The 24624-nt window shown below is 46.2% G+C and overlaps 1 protein-coding gene across 6 annotated transcripts in view; it reads left to right on the top strand.

Moving 5' to 3' along the window:
• Positions 1-24624, top strand: part of jcada (junctional cadherin 5 associated a) — a 483762-nt gene that overhangs the window by 373126 nt on the left and 86012 nt on the right. For all 6 annotated transcript variants that reach the window (XM_072508374.1, XM_072508375.1, XM_072508378.1 and 3 more), the window contains one exon: positions 17681-21735. In XM_072508374.1, the coding sequence (XP_072364475.1) occupies positions 17681-21735 (4055 nt within the window). The remainder of the gene's footprint in view (positions 1-17680; positions 21736-24624) is intronic.

The following is a 24624-nucleotide window of genomic DNA, read 5'->3' as shown; positions in this document are numbered from 1 at the left end:
AAAGGCGTAACCTGGAGCGAGGCATCATCAGATCTTCACCCCACAGCCAAAATGTTGGCTCATGTCCTCCCTTCCCTTCCTCCTGACTCAACTGCCACTCACTCGCTTGTGCTTTCGTTCTCCGACCATCTCTCCCCCCCCCCCACACACACACGCACACTCGCACAGTTCCACGCTTGTCATTGCAATTTGTCCCTTCCCAGCTTTGGTCTTGTGCTCCTTGCCCGACCCCCCCCCCCCTCCCCAACAACCTTTCCTCCTTCAGCCCCGGACCCCCCCTCCCTGGGTGGCAGTCCCGCCCTTGCTGCCCACCCAGCCGCAGTGGATACATACTCCATGTCGTTTTTAAAAGAGAAAATGAAGAATTATGTGAAAGGAAATAGGTAAGTTTCAGAGAAAAGTGGCTTACTTTCAGAGAGCGAGTACAATTGCCTCTTTCTGTGTAACAACATTTTATGATTCTAATTCATTTATTCGAATGATTCAAGCCACATGCTCAAAATTCAGATACCTCATGTTACACATCTTCCTTTCTATATTACTCATTCTCAGGCCTGCTTCAACCACCTCTGTCTTGGTACCGGTGGTTTAATATTTTTCCAGTTGTAAAATCTATTGTCACAAAATCTATTCTCAGCAATTTGCTGATTCCCTAACTACTCTCCATAATAATATTTGATAGCCATTATAGGTTTCAGCTGCTCATTGATATGAAATGAGTGGTATAACCCGGGAGTGAAGTCATCTGAATCACGTTGAGGGAAAGCGAGCCCTGGAGGAGGTCGTCCTGTGTCACTTTGGTGAACTATCATGAAGTATACTTACAAAATTCCCCAGTCATTCATTGGACTCGCTGGGAATTTATTAAACATTGTTTTGAGCTATTGCTGTCAACAACATCTATCTTCTTAGCATTCCTAGACTTGCCTCATCAGGGTTTACCTTGAATGAAAATATGATTGGGCATTTATTTGGGAATAAGTAGTAGTTTGACCATTTATAACTATTCATAGCTACTATGTTTCTAGATATTCTGGCCTTCAATCTTGCACAACTTATTGACTCTCGTTTGTATGTTACGTATAATTGAACTCTAACTCTCAGGGTCTTTTGCTCTTGACATTTGTCTGGAGTAAGATGCTTCGGAGAAAAAAAGGCCACTTAATACATCCACTCATGGTCTTTGAAGTTCCCTGTCTAGAGTATTGCGAGATGTCAGGAGCAGGGGCACTTATTTGTAAACAATCTGGGCCACTAGTCCTACATCCGGAAAGAAGTAAAGGGATGAAAGTTAAAAGATAAGATTTTAAAAATAGGATAAGATATTTTTAATAGCAATAAACGGAGATATTCGGCCACAGGCAAATAGACTCGATAAACTAAAAATCAGATCACATATTTCTACGAAGTAATTTATTTGAAGCATTTCTTTTTTTTTAATAAATGTTTTATTGAAAATTTTTTCCCAAACAACAATTTTTCCCCTCTTACAAAGCAAACGCAACAATAACAATACAGAAATTTTAAACAATACACAAGTAACAAAACCCCTTTATCTTTGACCTAAACTAAACCACCCCCCCCTCCCCCCCCCCCCTTCCTCCCCCCCCCCCCCCCCCCCCTCCCCCTGGGTTGCTGCTGCTGGTCATCTGTCTTCCCTCTAACGTTCCCCTAGGTAGTCGATAAATGGCTGCCACCGCCTGGTGAACCCTTGAGCCGATCCTCTCAGGGCAAACTTTATCTGCTCCAGTTTAATGAACCCCGCCATATCATTTACCCAGGCCTCCAGTCCGGGGGGTTTCGCCTCCTTCCACATGAGTAGGATCCTGCGCCGGGCTACTAGGGACGCAAAGGCCACAACGTCGGCCTCTTTCGCCTCCTGCACTCCCGGCTCTTCCGCAACTCCAAATAGAGCTAACCCCCAGCCTGGTTTGACCCGGGCCTTGACCACCCGCGAAATCACTCCCGTCACTCCCTTCCAATACCCTTCCAGTGCCGGGCATGCCCAAAACATATGTGCGTGGTTTGCCGGGCTCCCGCCACACCTCCCACATTTGTCCTCCACTCCAAAGAACCTGCTCAATCTTGCTCCCGTTATGTGTGCTCTATGTAGCACCTTAAATTGAATCAGGCTAAGCCTGGCGCATGAGGAAGAGGAATTTACCCTGCTTAGGGCATCAGCCCACATACCCTCCTCTATCTCCTCCCCTAGTTCTTCTTCCCACTTTCCTTTTAGTTCGCCCACCGACTCCTCCCCCTCTTCCCTCATCTCTCGGTAAATCTCTGACACCTTGCCCTCTCCGACCCACACCCCTGAAAGCACCCTGTCCTGTATCCCCTGTGTCGGGAGCAACGGAAATTCCCTCACCTGTTGTCTAGTAAACGCCCTCACCTGCATATATCTCAAGAAATTTCCCCGGGGCAACTTATACTTTTCCTCCAATGCTCCCAAGCTCGCAAAAGTCCCATCTATAAATAAATCTCCCACCCTCCTAATTCCCAACTGGAACCAGCTCTGAAAACCTCCATCCATTCTTCCTGGGGCGAACCTATGGTTGTTCCTGATTGGGGACCCCACCAGGGCTCCCCGCACCCCTCTCTGTCGCCTCCACTGTCCCCAGATATTCAATGTTGCCGCCACCACCGGGTTCGTGGTAAACTTTTTAGGTGAGATCGGTAGCGGCGCCGTCACCAGCGCCTCTAAACTCGTCCCTTTACAGGACTTTCCCTCCAGTCTTTCCCACGCCGCTCCCTCACCCTCCATCATCCATTTACGTATCATTGCCACATTGGCGGCCCAATAGTAATCGCCCAAGTTCGGTAGTGCCAATCCTCCTCTGTCCCTACTACGCTGAAGGAACCCCCTCCTTACTCTCGGAACTTTCCCTGCCCACACGAAGCTCGTGATGCTCCTGTCTATTTTATTAAAAAAGGCCTTAGTGATTAGTATAGGGAGACATTGAAATACAAATAAGAACCTCGGGAGGACCATCATCTTAATTGCTTGCACCCTGCCCGCCAGCGATAGAGGCTGCATGTCCCACCTCTTGAAGTCCTCCTCCATTTGTTCTACCAACCGTGTCAGATTAAGTCTGTGCAAGGTTCCCCAGCTCCTAGCGATCTGAATCCTCAGGTATCGGAAGTTTCTTTCCACTTTCCTTAGCGGCAAGCCTTCTATCTCTCTACTCTGGTCCCCTGGATGTATCACAAATAATTCACTCTTCCCCATGTTTAGCCTATACCCCGAGAAATCCCCGAACCCCCTCAAAATTCGCATAACCTCTATCATTCCCCCCGCTGGGTCCGACACGTATAACAATAGGTCATCCGCATATAACGAGACTCGGTGTTCTTCTCCCCCTCTAATCACCCCTCTCCATTTCCTGGAGTCTCTCAACGCCATGGCCAGAGGTTCAATTGCCAACGCGAACAACAATGGAGACAGCGGGCATCCCTGTCTTGTTCCCCTATATAGTCGGAAATACTCCGATCTATGTCGACCTGTAACTACGCTTGCCGTTGGAGCCCCATAAAGAAGTCTAACCCAGCTAATAAACCCGTTCCCAAACCCAAACCTCCTTAACACTTCCCATAAATACTCCCACTCCACCCTATCAAATGCCTTCTCTGCGTCCATTGCCGCCACTATCTCTGCCTCCCCCTCCACTGGGGGCATCATTATCACCCCTAATAGTCGTCGCACGTTAACATTCAGTTGTCTCCCTTTTACGAACCCTGTCTGGTCTTCGTGCACCACCCCTGGGACACAGTCCTCTATCCCTGATGCCAGTACCTTTGCCAACAATTTGACGTCCACGTTCAACAATGAAATGGGTCTATAGGACCCGCACTGCAACGGATCTTTATCCCTCTTCAAAATTAACGATATCGTCGCCTCCGACATCGTCGGGGGTAGAGTCCCCCCTTTCCTGGCCTCATTGAACGTCCTCACCATCAACGGGGCCAACAAGTCCACATATTTTCTGTAATACTCCACCGGGAACCCGTCTGGTCCTGGGGCCTTCCCTGCTTGCATGCTTCCCAGTCCCTTAATAACCTTGTCCACCCCAATCGGTGCCCCCAGGCCTACCACCCCCCGCTCCTCCACTTTCAGGAACCTCAATTGGTCCAGGAACTGCCGCATCCCCTCCTCTCCCTCTGGGGGTTGAGACCTATACAGTTCCTCATAGAAGGTCTTGAACACCTCATTTATCTTTCCTGCCCTTCGCACCGTGTCTCCCCTTTCGTCTCTAATTCCTCCTATCTCCCTCGCTGCTGCCCTCTTTCGCAATTGATGAGCCAACAGGCGACTCGCCTTTTCCCCATATTCATATCTCCTCCCCTGTGCCTTCCTCCACAGTACCTCCGCCTTTCTGGTGGTCAGAAGGTCAAATTCCGTCTGGGGTCGTCTCCTCTCCCTGTACAATTCCTCCTCCGGGGTCTCTGCAAATTCCCTATCCACCCTTAAAATCTCCCCCAGTAATCTTTCCCTTTCCTTGGTCTCTGTTTTCCTTTTGTGGGCCCCAATGGAGATCAGCTCTCCTCTGACCACCGCTTTTAGTGCTTCCCATACCACTCCCACAGGGACCTCGCCGTCGTCATTGACCTCCAGATATCTCTCAATACACCCCCGCACTCTTGCACACACTCCCTCATCCGCCATCAGTCCCACATCTAATCGCCAGAGTGTTCTCTGCTCCCTTTCCTCTCCTAATTCCAGGTCCACCCAATGTGGGGCATGATCCGAAACCGCTATGGCTGAGTACTCAGCTTCTTCCACCCTAGAGATCAACGACCTTCCCAAAACAAAAAAATCTATCCGGGAGTACACTTTATGGACATGGGAGAAGAAGGAAAACTCCCTAGCCCTAGGTCTAAGAAATCGCCATGGATCCACTCCCCCCATTTGGTCCATAAACCCCTTAAGTACCTTGGCCGCTGCCGGCCTTCTTCCGGTCCTTGAGCTGGATCTATCTAGCCCCGGGTCCAGCACCGTATTAAAGTCCCCTCCTAAAATCAAGTTTCCTACCTCCAGGTCCGGTATACGCCCCAGCATCCGTCTCATAAATCCCGCATCGTCCCAGTTTGGGGCATACACGTTAACCAACACGACCTCCATTCCCTCCAGCCTGCCACTCACCATTACATATCTACCTCCGCTATCTGCTACGATGTTCTTTGCTTCAAATGCGACATGTTTCCCCACCAAAATGGCCACCCCTCTATTCTTTGCGTCCAGTCCTGAGTGGAACACCTGTCCCACCCATCCTTTCCTTAGCCTAACTTGGTCCGCCACCTTTAGGTGCGTCTCTTGGAGCATAACCACGTCTGCCCTTAGTCCTTTCAAATGCGCGAGCACTCTGGCCCTTTTTATCGGTCCGTTCAGGCCTCTCAGTTCCACGTGATCAGCCTCACTAGGGGGCTACCTGCCCCCCTCCCGTGTCGACTAGCCATTACCTTCTCTAGGCCAGTCCCATATCCCGCCTCCGCGCTCCCGCTCGCTCCCCCAGCGTCGCACACCATCCCCGCCCACCCACTCTTTAGCCATTTCCTTTTGGATTTCCGCAGCAGCAACCCAGTTGTCCCCCGTCCCCCCCCTTCCCCTCCCTCCCCCCCTCCCCGCTAGATCTCTTTCTAGCATGATTGCTCCTCCCATATTACTTCCGTAAGTCAGCTGACTTCAGCTGACCCCAGCTACTCCTGCTCACTCCTCGACCCCCCCCCATGTGGGGAACTCCCATCCGCCTTGCGCCTGTCTTCCCGCCTTATTCTTTCTGGTGCGGGAACATCCCTTTACCTGACCCGCCTCTTATGGCGCAGCTCCCTTTCCCCTCCCCCTCCCCTTCCCCATTCTCCAACTATGTCCCGTCTTTCCCCCCTCACCGGCGCCCACATTTCCCCAATGTCTCCCCCCTTCCCTGTTTACTTCTCAATTAACTTCCACCGTAACATTAACAATAACATTTCCTGCAGCATCAGTCCCTCAGTTCCGATCCAATTTCTCTTCTTTGATGAAGGTCCATGCTTCCTCCGCCGTCTCGAAATAATGGTGTCTCTCCTGATACGTGACCCATAGTCTTGCCGGCTGCAGCATCCCGAACTTCACCTTCCTTTTATGCAACACCTCTTTGGCTCGGTTGAAGCTCGCCCTCCTTCTCGCCACCTCCGCACTCCAATCCTGGTATACCCGTACCACTGCATTCTCCCATCTGCTACTCCGCACCTTTTTAGCCCATCTCAGGACCTCTTCTCTATCCTTAAGGCGGTAAAATCGCACGATTATCGCCCTGGATGGTTCTCCCGCTTTTGGTCTTCTCGCCGGAATCCGATTTGCCCACTCCACCTCCAAGGGGCCCGTAGGGGCCTCAGCACCCATCAGTGAGCTCAGCATCGTACTTGCGTACGCTCCACAGTCCACTCCTTCCACACCCTCAGGGAGACCCAGTATCCGAAGGTTCTTCCTTCGCGCTCCATTTTCTAGGGCTTCGATCCTTTCAGTACACTTTTTATGAAGTGCCTCGTGCGTCTGTGTCTTAACCGCCAGGCCCAGGATCTCGTCCTCAATATCTGTCACCTTCTGCTCCACCACACGGAGCTCTGTCTCCTGGGTCTTTAATGTCTCCTTGAGCCCCTCAATTGCCTGTAGCAACGGGGTCAGTACCTCCCTCTTCAGCAGCTCCACGCACCGTCTCACAATTTCATGCTCAGGCCCCCATGTCGCCTGCGCTTTCTCCGCCGCCATCTTGTACTTCTCTCTTTCTGACCCTTTGGTCGACGATTCCTCGCGCTGCAGCCGCCGCCGCCGGTTTTTTCCTCCTTCGTTTGGGGGGGACTCCCTTCTCACACGCCCCACACCGGGTTGCGTCGTCGAAAAATTCCCGGTTGGGGCTCTTAAAAGAGCCCGAAGGTCCGTCGGAGCTGGAGCCGCCGAAGCGTGCGGCTAGCTAGGCATCACCGCAACCGGAAGTCCCTTCAGTGGCCTTGATGAGGTCTTTTCACAGTTGTTCCCTCTGCTGCTAGAATTCACTTTTGATACAGGCCCTCAGGTCAGCTTGCAGCTTTAAGCTTGCCCTTCCCCCGCCTGCATGCTGGAAGAGGCCCTGTTTATCCTGCAGTTGCAGCCAAATCTTTTACTGTTTCTGCGTGTGTCTGGCAACCAAGAGACATACCCTTCCTGGGGGACACTGGCGGGGGAATATTGCAGCCTTCTTCCCACACCGGGAAATGTCAAACAAATGCCGTGGGGGCCCTGTAAAAGAGCCCAAAAGTCCGTTCCAAGCAGGAGCTGCCGAATATGCGACCTAGCTCTGCATAGCCGCACCCGGAAGTCCATTTGAAGCATTTCTTATCCAAAAGATTTAATTCAACATTTCACTCGATTGTCTTCTTTTACACGCTGATTGTAACAAACAATAAATCCCACAAAAATGAAACACAAAACCCTAAACTCAGACAAAAAATATTATACTGAAAAACATACTTTGACAAAAAATATTTATTTTCACAACAAATTTACTTTCATTTGCTTTACTTGGCTTGACTCTAGTTTGATTAGATTTACAATTTTTTTATTCCTTGGTTTCTACTAATCACTTATTAAATCGTAAGATCAAAATCTACACTTATTTCCTCAGTTGTTGTTAATATTCTAAATATTTCATCCTCGGTGTAATATCACTCTGCAATTTCAATCTAACTCTTTGCATTTTTACTGTTTGTTGAAAAATTAAACATTTCAAGATGGACCATATTAGAAATTCTTTCTCTTGAGCCAAAGTAAAAATATTTCACCATTGACACTTCCTTTGTCTTGTGTCTATGACGTCTTTGTCAAATCTCTCCCAGCTCCCAGCCAACCCTGACCTTCTATTTTGCTCCACCCCATCTTAAACAATATAACATTTGTCACATTTCTCCCTCTCTAACTCTGAAGAGTCACGTAGATTCAAAACGTTAACCCTGTTTCTCTCTGCGCAGATGCTCCTAACCTGCTGTTTTCATTTCCGATTTCCAGCATCAGCAATACTTTGCTCCCGATTCCCAGCATCAGCAATACTTTGCTTTTATTGAAAAGGCTTCATGTTGATCCTGTAGTGATATGCATCACTGTATATACACAAGTGGTTAATGTAAATACACTACAACTAAATAACCACTAGAGGGAGCAGCAGAGATGTATATAATGGACAGTCAGGAAGTCAGGGGGGCACTCTACACAGGACTGGCAGCTGGTGAGCAGGACACAGACAGACAGCTCAGATGTAACATATAGTATAAGTGCTGGAGGGAGAACAAACTCACACAATAAAGCATCTACTTCAACTGTAAGACTACGAACTTTATTCAGACACAAGGAATAATACATGGTACCAGGAGACTTCAGAACGCTTACTAGAAGATTACACTAGATGCAGTCAAAGAAAGATCGAAATGACAGCAATACTTGTACTGAACATTCGATGTGGGGAGACTTTGCTGAGTCGATGAAACTCGTTGGAACTCCACCGCAGCTGAAAACAACTGGTAATTTAAGTCATGGATGGAAAATGTTTAAACAAACGTTCAAACTATATATCGTAGCTAATGATTTGAGCACGGCCTCAGAAGAAATGAAAATAGCACTGCTACTAGTAGGACATGAAGCTAGAGAAATCTATAACTGCTTTAATTACTTGAAAGGTGAAGACAACACCAAATTAGAAGTAATACTCAAAAAATTTGATGATCACTGTAACACCAGTAACAATGCTGCTTTAAGACATTCAATGCTTGGAGACCAAATTGCACAGGGAATGAGTGATGCGAAACTCAAACAATCATTATCAGAGCAGAAAGGTTTAACGCTGGAAATCGAGATTGAAAAATGCAGATCGCAAGAAAAAAATAACATTAAGTCATTACCAAGAAAGAACACCGACAAAGTTCTTCTCCACGGATCTAAAGCAGTTAAAATGACATATGAGCACATTTTAAACTGCCCGGGGAACAAAAGACGCAAACCTGCTTCTGCACATGCGCAGGAAACCGCAGACGCGCATGCGCAATTGAACAAAGACGTTTTGGGCGCAGATCGTTCTGCGCATGAAGGTTTACCCACCGTATCTGAGCAACCAGAAGCAGACTATGAAAATCTACCAAGCTCACGGGAACAACAAAAAGACTATGAAAGTCTACCCAGCACACATAATCAACAAGAAGACAATGTAAGTCTACTCACTGTATGTGAGACAAGTGACGAAGAAATCACAATTCCGAGACAAGATACACAAGATCACAGCGAGACTGACAGATCTCGGCTCGTCTGTACAAAAGAACTTGACAATCAAAGCACAACCACTCATGAGTCTAGTGAGGCTGCATCAATTAAAACCTCATCTACTCTTGACAACCTACAAGAAACTGAAATCTTGATGACGTTGACTCCAGAAGAGGAGCACCAAGAGATCAAAGAAGAGGAATCAAATCAACCACAAATGACTAATGTCACCAAGATCAATGCAACATCAGATCATTCTCACAATCCTCAAGGAGAAACGCTCAATGAAACATCAGATATCACAAAGGACACTGACACCAATAACGTTGAGAATGACTCAAATTATCCACACGGAACAGTCATTGAGCGCAACAAGACCAACAAAAACCACAAGAAGCACAACAGAAACAAGAACAACAGCAACAACAAAAACAACAAGCACAACAAGAACAACAACAAAAACTACAAGCACAACAACAGCAAGAAGCATAACAAAGACAACAGCAACAACAAGCACAACAACAAAAACAACAGCAAGAAGCATAACAAAGACAACAACAGCAACAACAAGCACCACTAAAACAACAAAAACAAACAACAAGCACCACAAAAACAACAAAGACAGAAACAACATGGTACAATTCTGCACAAGAAGGACAATGCAACAGCACACTCCAAAGCAATGACCAGAGTACAAATATACCATGGCATGACAACGAATCTAATAAATTCACATTTGCTCCAGAACAAACGAGCACACCACCTTTCAAGGCAGATGACACACTAAATCGATACCACAAGCACAGAAAAAAGTCCACGTCAGTCAACATCAGTGGTTCGACCATTCGAACACCTCGTGATGACTTGTTGGTTACTTAAACACAAGAACACTGACGACATTCACAAAAAAATTAGAATATAAATATTACCACGGCAACAACAGAAGAAAAAAAAGCTCAGCCAAATAAATTCATTAAGTTGGACTCATAATTTTTTAAATTAAGATTTGACTCAAATATCAGTAACTAAACCTGAGGGCAGTGATCGGTATTTAGCATTTAATTTTACAGTAAAAACCATCTAGCGTCAGGGCCATATAGTTTAATTCAAGCGTTTATTTTATTTTAAATTAATTAATTAGTGCTTAAATGTCACTCAGCGGGGTGCAGTGCTCCAACTGTGAGATGTGGCAGATCTACATCTGCAGCAAGTGTAACCAATGGCAGCTCCTCACAGACCGTGTGGTTCGGTTGGAGGAGCAATTGGATGCATTTAGGAGCATACAGGTGGCGGAAAGCGCCATAGATAGGAGATGTGGTCACACCCAAGGTGCAGGCAGAGAGATGGGTGACCACCAGAAGGGGCAGGCAGTCAGTGCAGGAGGCCCCTGTGGTTGTCCCCCTCTCGAACAGGTATACCGCTTTGGATACTGTTGGGGTCTGATTAGTAAGTTTGCAGACGACACAAAGGTTGGTGGAATTGCGGATAGCGATGAGGACTGTCAGGGGATACAGCATCAATTTCATCACAACTTGTACACATCATCATTTATCTACATGTTTTGGACAATTTTCTTCAATAAAGTACAGAAAATATGTAAAAAGAAAAAAGGAGTAACTAAACCTGAGGGTAGTGATCGGTATTTAGCATTTAATTTTACAGTAAAAACCATCTAGCGTCAGAGCCATATAGTTTAATTCAAGCGTTTATTTTATTTTAAATTAATTAATTAGTGCTTAAATGTCACTCAGCGTGGTGCAGTGCTCCAACTGTGAGATGTGGCAGATCTACATCCGCAGCAAGTGTAACCAATGGCAGCTCCTCACAGACCGTGTGGTTCGGTTGGAGGAGCAATTGGATGCATTTAGGAGCATACAGGTGGCGGAAAGCGTCATAGATAGGAGACGTGGTCACACCCAAGGTGCAGGCAGAGAGATGGGTGACCACCAGAAGGGGCAGGCAGTCAGTGCAGGAGTCCCCTGTGGTTGTCCCCCTCTCGAACAGGTATACCGCTTTGGATACTGTTGGGGTCTGATTTGTAAGTTTGCAGACGACACAAAGGTTGGTGGAATTGCGGATAGCGATGAGGACTGTCAGGGGATACAGCAGGATTTAGATCGTTTGGAGACTTGGGCGGAGAGATGGCAGATGGAGTTTAATCCGTACAAATGTGAGGTAATGCATTTTGGAAGGTCTAATGCAGGTAGGGAATATACAGTGAATGGTAGAACCCTCAAGAGTATTGAAAGTCAAAGAGATCTAGGAGTACAGGTCCACAGGATCCTGAAAGGGGCAACACAGGTGGAGAAGGTAGTCAAGAAGGCATACGGCATGCTTGCCTTCATTGGCAGGGGCATTGAGTATAAGAATTGGCAAGTCATGTTGTAGCTGTATGGAACCTTAGTTAAGCCACGCTTGGAGTATAGTGTTCAATTCTGGTCGCCACACTACCAGAAGGATGTGGAGGCTTTAGAGAGGGTGCAGAAGAGATTTACCAGGATGTTGCCTGGTATGGAGGGCATTAGCTATGAGGAGCGGTTGAATAAACTCTGTTTATTCTCACTGGAACGACAGAGGTTGAGAGGCGACCTGATAGAGGTCTACAAAATTATGAGGGGCATAGACAAAGTGGATAGTCAGAGGCTTTTTCCCAGGGTAGAGGGGTCAATTACTAGGGGCATAGGTTTAAGGAGCGAGGGGCAAGGTTTAGAGGCGATATATGAGGCAAGTTTTTACACAGAGGGTAGTGGGTGCGTGGAACTCGCTGCCATAGGGGATGGTGGAAGCAGGGACGATAATGACATTTATGGGGCATCTTGACAAATACATGAATAGAGTGATACGGACCCAGGAAATGTAGAAGATTTTAGTTTAGATGGGCAGCATGATTGGCACAGGCTTGGAGGGCCAAAGGGCCTGTTCCTGTGCTGTACTTTGTTCTTTTCTTCGTTCTTTGTAGTGATATGCATCACTGTATATTCACAAGGGGTTAATGTAAATACACTATACTAAGTAACCACTAGAGAGAACACCAGTGATGTTTATAATGGACAGACAGGAAGTCAGGGGGCACTCTACACAGGAACGGCAGCTGGTGAGCAGGACATAGACAGATCGCTCAGATGTAACAGAGTATAAGCGCTGGAGAGAGAACAAACTCACACAATAAAGCATCTACTCCAACTGTAAGACTACGAGCTTTATTCAGACACAAGGAATAATACAGATCCTATTCAGCTACTATATTTTCTGATCTTCATCTGAATTGTTTTGCTTTTGTTGTTCCCATAAGAACATTCAGTGAGTCAGGTGGCTCACTTAAGGGTGGCAAATGTACTTTACCATTTGTGTAACATTGAAAGTGGCTCTTTTTTCACCCCACAGTATATCCATTAATTACTGCCAGTATCATACCGAATCAGAATTGTGATGAGGACCACGTGTGAAAGCTTTCTAAAGAGTCTCGTGCCTTACTTGAGCATTGATACTTCTTGTATTCTGACGCTCTCTGTCGACCTCATGCCTTCTTCTTATAATCGCTTCATATTTCCTGGCTCTGCATGCTGCCTGCCGTTTTCCTGCACTCATCAAAAACATGTAGTGTTTCAGAACAAACATGGAACAAACATAATATGAGGAACAAATGAAATAGGGAGGAAAGTTGGGGATTTATGACACAAATTTGTTGCATTCTTTCCTGAACTGTATGGTTGAGGTTGGTTAAAGCATGCCCGAGTTATGTCATCAGTGGAGACTAGGACCATGGGGTTCCCTGCGAGGACGCCAAACACTCTCCCCTCCCCAGTGGGGTTTACTGTAGACGTCAACTCCATTGTGACATGCAGCTTGGTCCAAGATATCCCACCAGGTGTGCTTGAGATTAACCCAAGGACCACAGGAGTTTCCAAGCGAACAAACGGGCAACACGGTTGCATAGTGGTTAGCACAGTTGCTTCACAGCTTCTGGGTCCCAGTTCGATTCCCGGCTTGAGTCATTGTCTGTGTGGAGTCAGCACGTTCTTCCCGTGTCTGCGTGGGTTTCCTCTGGGTGCTCCGGTTTCCTCCCACAGTCCAAAGATGCGCAGGTTAGGTGGATTGGCCATGATAAATTGCCCTTGGTGTCCAAAAAAAAAAAAGGTTAGCTGGGTTACTGGGTTACGGGGATAGGTTGGAAGTCTGCGCTTAAGTAAGGTGCTCTTTCCAAGAGCCGGTGCAGACTCGATGGGCTGAATGGCCTCCTCCTGCACTGTAAATTCTTTGAAATCTATGAGAGTCAGGCATTTTGCTTGAGCCTTCTGTAATTCATCAATACGCAGCACGGTAGTACAAGTGGATAGCACTGTGGCTTCACAGCGCCAGGGTCCCAGGTTCGATTCCCGGCTTGGGTCACTGTCTGTGCGGAGTTTGCACGTTCTCCCCGTGTCCGCGTGGGTTTTCTCCGGGTGCTCCGGTTTCCTCCCACAGTCCAAAGACATGCAGGTTAGGTGGATTGGCCATGCTAAATTGCCCGTAGTGTCCATAAGGGATGGGAGGGGTTATTGGGTTGTGGGGATAGGGTGGAAGTGAGGGATTAATGTGGGTCGGTGCAGACTCGATGGGCCGAATGGCCTCCTTCTGCACTGTATGTTCTATGTAATACCCTTTTTGACCCTCTCCAAAAGAAATGTGGCTGATGTCCTGGAGTTGACCCTGTCCTTTCAATAATTGTATTAGATATTCTGCATTATTTTATTTTCTTATCTTCAGCGAGCACTCTGGATATCGAGGATTATTATTGTTTTTGCAGAGGAATCACCAGCATATTGGACATCACAGACCATAAGCAGTAAAAATAGGCCACCCAGTCCACCGTGTCTGCTCCACCATTCAATGAGATCATGACTGATCTGATATTATAGTCCTTTCCTCCACTTTCCTGCCTTGACCCCATAGCCCTTGATTCCCTTACTGATTAAAAATCCGTCCACCTCCGCATTGAACATTCGTAACTGTCCAGCCTCCACAGCTTTCTGTTGTAAGGAATTCCACAGATTCACTACCCTCTTGAGAGACAAAATACCTCCTCATCTCTTGGCTTAAATGGTAACCGCTTACTCTGAGATTATGCACGCTGGTCTTTAACTCTCCCACAAGTGGAAACAACTTCTAAGTGTTTACCCTGTCAAGCCCCATGAGAATCCTATATGTCTCAATAAGGTCAGCTCTCATTATTCTAAACTAACTAACTATAAATCTAATTCTAGGTGCAATCAAAACGCAGTGTCATAAAATTGTATTTCATGTCTACTTCGCCATTATCTGGCTGCATTCCACATTCATTTACTTAACGTGACAGGTGAATCTGCTTGGTCATCACAACCTCAATCCATCATAATAATAATAATCTTTATTCTTGTCACAAGGAGGCTTACATTAACACTGCAATGAAGTTGCTGTGAATATTCCCTAGCCGCCACATTCCGGCGCCTGTTCGGGTACACAGAGGGAGAATCCAGAATGTCCAAATTACCTAACACCACGTCTTTCGGGATCTGTGGGAGGAAACCGGAGCACCCGGAGTAAACCCATGCAGACATGGGGAAAACATGCAGACTCCACACAGACAGTGATCCAAGCCGGGAATCGAACCTGGGACCCTGGTGCTGTGACAGGATGAGAGAGCAATGAGAGGAGTTCAGCTGGAAAGGGAAAGAAAATTGGCACCAATTGCACGTATGGAGCACGCTGATCTGTTTATTGCCTCGTGGTCATACAGTATAGAATTCCCACAATGCAGAAGGAGGCCATTCGGCCCACCGAGTCTGCACCAGTCCTCTGAAAGAGCAGCCTACTTAGGACCACTCCCCCACCCTGTAACCTGATAACCCCACCTAACCTGTACAGCTTTGGACTCTGGGAGGAAACCGGAGCAACCGGAGGAAACCCATGCAGACACTGGGAGAAAGTGCAAACTTCACGCAGGTAGTCACCCAAGGCCGGAATTGAACCTGGGTTCCTGGCGCTATGAGACAGCAGTGCTAACCACTGCAGAGAGAATATGTATTTCATTTACCCAGAGAAAGAAGGTCAGAGAATCTGTGCAAAATTAATTTTTGCAACCAATTTTTTTAACACCATCTCTACTTTGGAAACCACTGACCTATTGAACCTTCTCTGCACTGCCCCCAATGCCAGCATATATTTCCTTAGTTGAGGGGAACCAAAACTTTTTAAAAATAAATTTAGAGTACCCAATTCATTTATTCCAATTAAGGGGCAATTTAGCGTGTTCAATCCACCTACTCTGCACATCTTTGGGCTGTGGGGGAGAAACCCACTCAATCACTGGGAGAATGTGCAAACTCCACATGGACAATGACCCAGAGCCGGGATTGAGCCTGGGAACACGGCGCGAGAGGCCGCAGTGCTAACCACTGCGCCACCGTGCCACCCACCAGGAACCAAAACTGTTCACAGTATTCCAGGTGTGGTCTAACTAGTGCCTTGTACAGTTTTATCAAGACTTCCCTATTTTTATACTCCATTTCCTTTGAAATAAAGGCCAACATTCCATTTACCTTCCCAATTACCTGCTGAACTTGCATGTTAGATTTTTGTGATTAATGCCTGAGGAGCCCCAACTACCTCTGTGCTGCAGCTTTCTGTCCAGTCTGTATCCATTTAAATAACATTCAGTTCCTTCATTTATCCTACCAAAGTGTATAACCTCACATTTTCCGATGATATATTATCTTCCAAGTCTTTGCCCACTCACCGAACCTGCCTATATCCCTCAGACTCATTTGGCGTAGGTGCAAATCCTGTAATGGCCACTAGGTCTCGTGAGCGGCCAGAAACGGGATTTGCACCAAGGAGATCTCTGTTTGAGATCTTCCCCGCTTCCCCTGCTGGTGACGTAATAAGGTTCATGTCCAGCCCCGATGCCTACAAGATGGGGAGGGAGGGGCAAAGGGAGAGAGAGAGAGAAGGGAGAGCCCGATGCTGGTGAGGGACGGGTGGGGGTGGTGGGGGAGAGGGGAGAGCCCCATTGCCTGTGAGATGGTTGGGGGGATGGAAGAAGGAAGAGCCCCATTGTCTCGTGGTGGGGGAGAGCCCTATTGCCCGCGAGGTGGGTGGGGGCTAGAGCCCTGTTTTTTACGAGCTAGGGGAGGAAGAGCTGCAAGGTTGGTTGTGGGGCGGGCAAACAGAGGAGAGCTCCGTTTTCTATGAGGTGGGTGTGGGGGCAAGAGTGAAGGGAGTGTCCCGTTGCCTGCGAGGTACGGAAGGGGTTACCGATCTCGGCGGGGGGTGGGGGGGGGGCCTTACATGTAACCTTGAGAACAGGGCCCGCTTTAAAGATGGCACGCTGACCTTTGTGGAGCCGGCCTTGCTGGCTCTCTCATGCCCCGCCTTGCCAGAGTGATGGCACAACCCACAACCCCAGATTTTCTATGCAACAAGGGCCAGAAAATCTGGAGTGAAAGCTCAGGCGTGCATCTGGAGGACTACTTGTCGATTTGTCGGTCAGTGTCTGACACGCTGCCAGATTTTGGACAAATTTCACTCTTTCCATCATCCTCGCCATTTGCCTTCCCATCTATTTTTGTGTCATCTGCGAACTTGGCAGATGTACATTCACTTCCCTTGTCCAAGTCATGAACATACATTGTAAATAATTGTGGCCTCAGCACTGATCCCTCGTCAGTAAAACATGGCATTAGGTTCTCCCTGCTTCAAGTCTGTCAGAGATATAAACCCTTACTGCTTGGAACAACTGTCTCGTCATTAGACCCATCTGAAATACCCACTGCTTAAACTCAGTTGGCTGGATGGCTGGTTCGTGATGCTGAGCGACGCCAACAGCACGGATTCAATTCCTGTACCGACTGAGGTTATTCACGAAGCCCCCCTCCATCTATCAAACTTGCCCCTCCCCTGAGGTGTGGTGATGCTGGGGTTAAATCACCACCAGTAAGCTCTGAAAGGGTAGGGCATCATATGGTCCTTTTGCAGTCAACTCACCAAGTCTGTGAATTTAAATGTGCCCATCGTAAATGTTAAAAACTTGCATTCAGCAACATTTGCATATCTGCACCCACTTTGCATTAATCTTTCTTTGTATCATGAACTGTTACAAATCATGTTCTATTAAACCATAAAATGGAAATTATGCACTGAAAAAAAACGATAATTTAATGTTCAGTATTTGGCATAATTTAGCTCTTGTGTCTGATTAATCACTGTTGCATGTAGCCTTAGTGTATATTCAGTGTACAAAAGCTGCTTATTTCCATTTAAATCTGTTGTTCCTAAATGTATCACATAAATAAACCATGAGCAAAATGACAAGTGTTCGTTAATGAAATTGGCATTAAAGTTCTAAAAAGGAATTTAAATTTTCCCAAAGTGTCTTAATCACATTCTACCTTTCTATATTTGTTGCAGGTTAACCAGTGGTCCTCCATTACCTTGTTCATCTAGGCCCAAATCTGGTAAAGATGTCACCTATTGGAGACGAAGAGGACAAGACTTCAGTGTTTTATTGGATTACACAAACCGAGGAGACTCCGGCCATGTGACAAAAACTCAAAACATTCCAACGGTTGAACAACGAGGCAAAAGTTCACAAGGTGCACAGCCGAAAAATATGCAGCTTAAGTCTGAAGTTGTTCGAATAAATGAGCAAAAGCGTTGGCTGTCAGAAGGCCAGAGTGTGACGGTGAACGAGATGTGTGAAGACAAGTGGAAGACGGCAGTGGATCGTAAGTGTCAAAGCTTGGGTACGGAGGAATGGAAAGTTTCCTTAGGAAGACAGCTGTCTGATGGTGATGGAAACCGATTGAGACATGGCATATTGCCTCACATGGTTAGTGATGAAGCGTTAAAAAGAGACGGATTGCCACATATGAAAAAGGAGAAGTCTCAGTCACTGCCCAGAGTTATACCAGAAAGCAATGGTAAGGAATTTCAGACAGGTCTACATTATGTAGATATGTCTGGGTTTGACAGAAACAGACTGGAAAATCAATGCTTGAAAAATGATCTTTCATTGCAGGATAATGGCTCTTATTGTAATCCTAAAACAAGTTCAAAATTGACAGAAAACTTCAGGCAGAGTGCTCACTTGCCAAAAGCCAAGTTGACTCGACCACTGAAACCTCCCTCCTATGAACTGTATCAGCAAATCAGGAGAAGTTCAGAAATGCTACCTAATCTCCATATACATGGAGAAACAGATGGGCAAATAGTTTATTTTGCCAAGGACAGTGAACCAAGTGCTGACTATAATTGCTGCCCTCCGGCTCCTGCTAGTAGCAGCCTAGAGCCTCCTGTTTATGTGCCTCCCCCGTCTTACAAAGCACCACCTCAACCGAAAGTTGGTCAGAAATGTTTTGACAAAGTGCCTATTCGCAACAACACAGGCCAGCCCTACCAATCAACAGAGACTCTTATCGATCGGTCTCATTGGGGGCTGGAAAGTCAGGACAACAATCAAGCTCATCAAAAACACATGTCTCATGATATTGGCACAAAGCAACATCTGCAAACTAAGAATGGAAATAATGATCTGGGTAAAGATGTCACTCACATTAAGGAAACCTATAGTTCATCACATAATGGATACACAGATGACCAAAAGGCTTTTGTCAAGTACATACCGTTTGATGATCCTCGGCTCAGGCACATTACAATAGTGCAATCCGAAAAGCAATACAGTGACGCAGATAATAAATATAAACCATGGAATGCAAAGGACCATGTTACAGATGTAAACAAGACAATTGGACCATCAGACCATTGTAGTGCCTTTTCTGTTCCATCAGGGTCATATTACTCCACTCAGGCAGGCCTGAGGCCTATTGTTAATACTGCGAATAGCAACAGATGGTTTGTCGCATCTAAGCCAGAGAGCGAGAATGGTACTGAGTCTGAACATTGTTGTAAACCATATGTTGCCGACCAGTGTGACTCCTCATTCAAGTATAATTCAAGGGTTATTCCAACCACCAACCATCCAGTTGGCTTTCCATATTCAAATGCCAATTCTAAAGCAGAACTGCATGTAAATCAAGGCACTGTTGAAACTATGACCCAGGTAAAAAAGTGGGAACCAGATCCCCAGAGTTTTGAGGTGCAAGAAAAGAAACGCCCAAAAAGAAGAATGACAGAAACTATATTTTGTCTGGTTTCTGTGCCTGTCAAAACGTGCGAAGGAGGATCCAATGAAGATGCATTTATTAAAGACATGGGAAATGGAAACATTGAAAGGGTGATGAATGATAGTACCGGAAACTTAACAGAGCAAAGTTTTTTAAGCATGTCTTCCTCTGACTTGGAGTTACAAGCATTGACAGGGAATATGATCTCAGAAAGTGGGTTGAAGAGACCTGAACCCTGGAATGAAGTTAGCAATCGATGTACAGTTGGCTATAATTTTAACCAACACAGAGAATTAAGAGCCTCGGGCTCTTGGCCAGGTGACCAGTACCGAGATCAAGAAACGCAAACAAGTTTCATTAAAGGTCCCCGTACCACTCGGTCATTCACTGGTGCCATGAAAAAGGCTGGAACAGGCATCCAGATGCAAAGTCTGAACTACTCAGAGCCTGAATCCAGTGTATTAACGGAAGGGGATAAAAGAAGTGCAGAAGTTACAACCACCAATGACCAGAAACATAAGCTGAATAACTGCTCAATACATGGTCAGACGAGCTTATATCCTTCTACCAACAGTGCTTTCTCAAGGACAGCTCCTAAACAGTATCAGGTCAACCACATTAACTCACACCAAAGTCAGTTTCATGGGGTTTCAAAAAGCTTGTGTGAAAGAGGCACAGATGGAAGTGCAGAAAATCGGATCGAAGAGCGGCGAGTGTGTGCACAGACTTCATCAAATAATAGCAAGACGACTGTAGGATTTGGTCAGTTCCTCTTGAAACCTGTAAACCGTCGTCCTTGGGATGCGATCAGTGAATTAGAAAGTTTCAACAAAGAGATTCAGGAACAAGAGGATCGTAACATTCAGGAATTGCAGGAGGGAAATGAAGATGACACACCTACTACAGTTCAGTCAACAAGCTCGGACAAAGACTTATCAATCAGTCCGATAACCTACCAGAAACCTGAGCTGTGTGTGTCTGAAAAACCATCAGCTAAGCTGACCAAGCCCAAAATAAAGGAGGACGGCGGTAGTGATAAAAATTGCTCAGGTTACATGAACATCACCCCTGGTGTGCAGGACATTTCTAAAAGATCCACTGACAATAACAAATTGAGCAGCCAGTCAAACAATCTATTCCATAAACCCAACAACAAAAGAACGTCCGATACTAAGAGCAGCACAATGCTAAATGTATTCACCACAAACCATGCACAATTCACTAAGTTAAAAAATGAAAAAAATGTGGAAAGCACCAATATCAAAAGGCAGTGCATAAACATCAACGGAGTTCGAACGCCTATGTATCGGTTAAGTAAAAAAAAAATGCAAAGCACAAATGATGCAGGCACATCAATCAGTGCGATGGCACCAGGTAAAAAATCTGTGCCAACTCTGGAGACTGACTGTGACGGCAGCATTGGGAAAATGTTTTCTCAATTTGACAATGATCAGGATTATTTAGAATCTGACCTGAGCTCTCTAATCTGTCAGAAAATCACAAAACCAAACACTGACAACCTGAATGACCTCTTTGAACAGAAGACTGCAGAAGGAATTTCCAAAAATGAATCATTGGAAGAAAGAGCTGCCAGGATTCTGGGAATAGATGTAGCAGCAGAGGCCTTGATTTCTCCAGCGAAGAAGATGCTGCAGCAGGGTACAAGAAAAAATGAGGCAAAATCTCCTGCTGAAGTGGAACTGGGCTATACCTGGGATCACCTTATAGCAGACAGGGAGAATGCTTCAGAAGAGCAACCAGGGCATGTCAAAGAGAAACCTTCGGACTTCAACAAACTATCGGAATGGAAACACAACCCACTCTATGGAATCCCAAATGGGAATACTGTACTGGACAAATTACCAAGATATGCTGCTGAAAGTAACAACGAGTTGGGGAAGAGGGCCATCATAAATGAATTCTTTCATGGACCTTTCAAGGAGTTTTATAATTGGGCTGACAAAAATTGCTGTCTGAGCATAGAAAGGAAAACTGGCCCAGGTGCAGACAGGAAGGATGGAAACACTTCAGAGACGATTGAAACCTTGCAAGGTAAAATTGGATCGTCCCCAAACCGAACGGCTCTGGACCGCCTGGCCAGAATGAAAGAAGTAGACTCGGTTTCCCACATCAGACGTCTCAGCATTAAAAGCACAGATTCTAGTGAGGACGTTGATGACGAAACATGTGGCACAGAGCGAGGAGTAGAGGAAACCGTTTACTCTTTGGCCGGAAGAGACAAAGTCTGCACAACAAAGAAGAGAGTCATATCACTGGACCAGGGTTTGGAATCTTTTGTGAGTTCAGTAACGGCAGATTCGGAGAACAAAGAGACTACAGGTATGTCTTTCCAGCACAATGCTATGACAAGAGTCATTGAATCTCAGAAACTGGATGTTGTCCACTAATTATAGGGATTTATTTGCTACTAGTATTTTTAAAACAATATGTCGTGGAACAAAAAGGCATTTCCTTGCCTCTTACAGGTACCCCCATTCCTTCAATATGGTTACCAATTGGATGCTGGCAAATAAGAAAAAAACATAGTTGTTCCTTATTTATATTGAATAACGTGGCAGTTAGGTCAAGAAAATGTAGCAAGTTTCAATAGGATACAATGTCTCTACGAAGGGGTGATTGCTGTAATTTGTACTTGATCATGTATTTGTCATACACCCTAACTGCTTCTTTACTTGGAACCTATGGGGGGCTAAATTCAATAGCTCCCAAAAATGGAGATCATGCATGATGGACAATATCCATTTATTGCAAGGCAGACAGCACGCCAACTTCTGCCCACTGACTTCAATGGTTTCAACATCCAGATAGAGCTAACCATCCTGGTGATTGGCTAGATGCATCAGCAGCCAACCAATATCATGAGAGGCTAGCACCATTTATGTCTTGTTTGAACTAACGGGGAAGCTCATTGTGACTGAGCATTTGTAGTAAATAAATGTGACCTGTGAAAAAGTGGTACAAATGAGAGACAGCGGGCTCCAAGGTTTCCAAATGCTGTGCTGGGGTTTTGAGAATGAGAGATGGTAAATACTGAGGAGGAACCAGAAGATCCTCCCAGCAAATACTCAAAAGGTAGGTAGTCATATGCCACCACCGACAGGCTGAAAACGATGGGCTTCAGTTGCTGCATTATGCCCTGTACCAAGTTAGTTTTGGACTGTAGTCGTATTCCTTGACATTGAAGACAGGCCTCCCAGTGCACCAAGCATTTTGTTGTCATATCCATCTGTGTACTCCTGTAGGCTGCCCCAAAGTGCTCATCTGAATCCTCTGCAGTAGAACTCACAAACAACTTTGCCCCCTGGCACTGTCCTTGCCATCTATCCCCATTGGCGGCAGGAGTCGAGCCCTGAAGATCTAGTTGCAGGGCAGCAAGAAGTTCAGCAACCATACAGGAGTTCTTGAGGTCAGTGAATGCATCTTCAAATGGCAGATACTGCTACCTTTACCTCTCTCCTGAAACAATGCTCAAACCACCAACTGCCATCACTCTCCGAGCAACAGTCTCTATCAATCCGGTCTTGGAACCAACATTGATATGCTTCACTTCACCCTCACACACTTAACACTGCTGGAAGCCTCACATCCATATCTTGTAGCCTGCACAGAGCTGTTCAACCAAGACAAGACACATCAGCCAAACATATTTCACTGAGACCCTTCCGATTCTTTTACAGGAAATGGCGGACCATAACTGAAGGCAGCAAGAGTTAACCGGAGGGGGGCAAATGCATGCATTCCTCACCTCATGAAGCAGACCGGGTTGGTCAGTATTGGGGCATCCATTGCTGAGGTCGTGGCACGTGACGAGACTGAAACCATCGAAGGTGAAAGTATCTTTGGACCTAATCCTCTTCTTCACATTCCACTTCCTCCTTATCCCACACACTTCTGATTTACAAGCTGCACCTAATTTACTTCCTCTCCATCTCTCCAGCATAACCTTACCCTTGTGTTTTTGTCTTTTCAGATACGCAAAAGGTGCATCCTGCCCACATAGGTGTGATAAAGAAGATACACTGTCATTTAATTTTACACATGCAGCCACCAGCTCAGATACTGACACTGCACATGTCTCGGAAGATTGATTTACGCTATGATAAGCCCAAGGTGAGACACTTATGTAGGCATAAGTGGTCTGCAGCAAGGGCAAAGGGCAATGATAATTGCAGAGGGCAAGATCCCTCCTGAGTTCTACGACAGATGTCCAAAGATGTGCAGGTTAGGTGGATTGGCCATTCTATATTGCCCTTCGTGTGCAAAAAGCCTGGGTGGGGTTGCTGGGTTACGGGGATGAGGGGGGTGGTATGGGCTTGAGTGGGTGTTCTTTCCAAAGGTTGGTGCAGACTCAATGTGCCAAATGGCCTCTTTTCTGCTCTGTAAATTCTATGATTCTACAGAGTTCTACTCGATGAGCACTTTAGGGCAACTTAGGACTCGAGGACTACACTGGAGAACAAAGCACTTAAGGCAACATAGGACTACACTGGAGAACAAAGCACTTGGTGCACTGGGAAACCTTCCATCAGTGTCGAGGAACATGCCAGAGTCCAGCACCAACTTGGCACAAGCCTTTTTGCTGAGCCTGAAACCCATGCTTTTCCAGCATGAAAATGGTTGCCAGCTCTTGTGAATCCTGCTGTGATGTGGCATCTGATGACCAAGTGCTACAGTGGACAGCTCCCATCATATCTGAGGAAATACAGTGTTCAGTCCAGCAATCTGTCCTCCCAACAGATGTCTGGGATCACAAGGCGGGGGTGGAGAAAGAGAGTGGCAGTGGGTCCATGGAGCAGGGACCTACTGACCCTTTTTGGTGTGACGCATTTGCCCTTCCAGGCCTGCCACTCCAGTGCCCTTGCTGTTGTTTCGTCTTGCGAGGTCTAGGTGGAGTTTCTCTAGGGCTTGTCTGTTACCCTAAGCATGCACCCACAGACTGTTATCCATTAAACCACTCCTGTCTTAGATACATGAAACGAGATACCTGCGCAAAGATGTAGAATAGCTCATTGGAAAACTGAACTCTGTTATCTGGCACCACAACATCTGGGATGTCATGTGTCATGAAGATTCTTCTTAATGATGGAGTGATAACCTCTGCCGTGTTATGTAATCTACTCGCTTCAAACCATCTGGAATGGTAATCAATGAGGATGATGACATTTTTGCCTTTGAACTCTAGTAATTCATTCCCATACACCATCATAG

The sequence above is a fragment of the Scyliorhinus torazame genome, chromosome 6 (genome assembly GCF_047496885.1).
Source record: "Scyliorhinus torazame isolate Kashiwa2021f chromosome 6, sScyTor2.1, whole genome shotgun sequence".
Classification (NCBI taxonomy): domain Eukaryota; kingdom Metazoa; phylum Chordata; class Chondrichthyes; order Carcharhiniformes; family Scyliorhinidae; genus Scyliorhinus; species Scyliorhinus torazame.
This window is presented reverse-complemented; position numbering and strand designations above follow the sequence as displayed.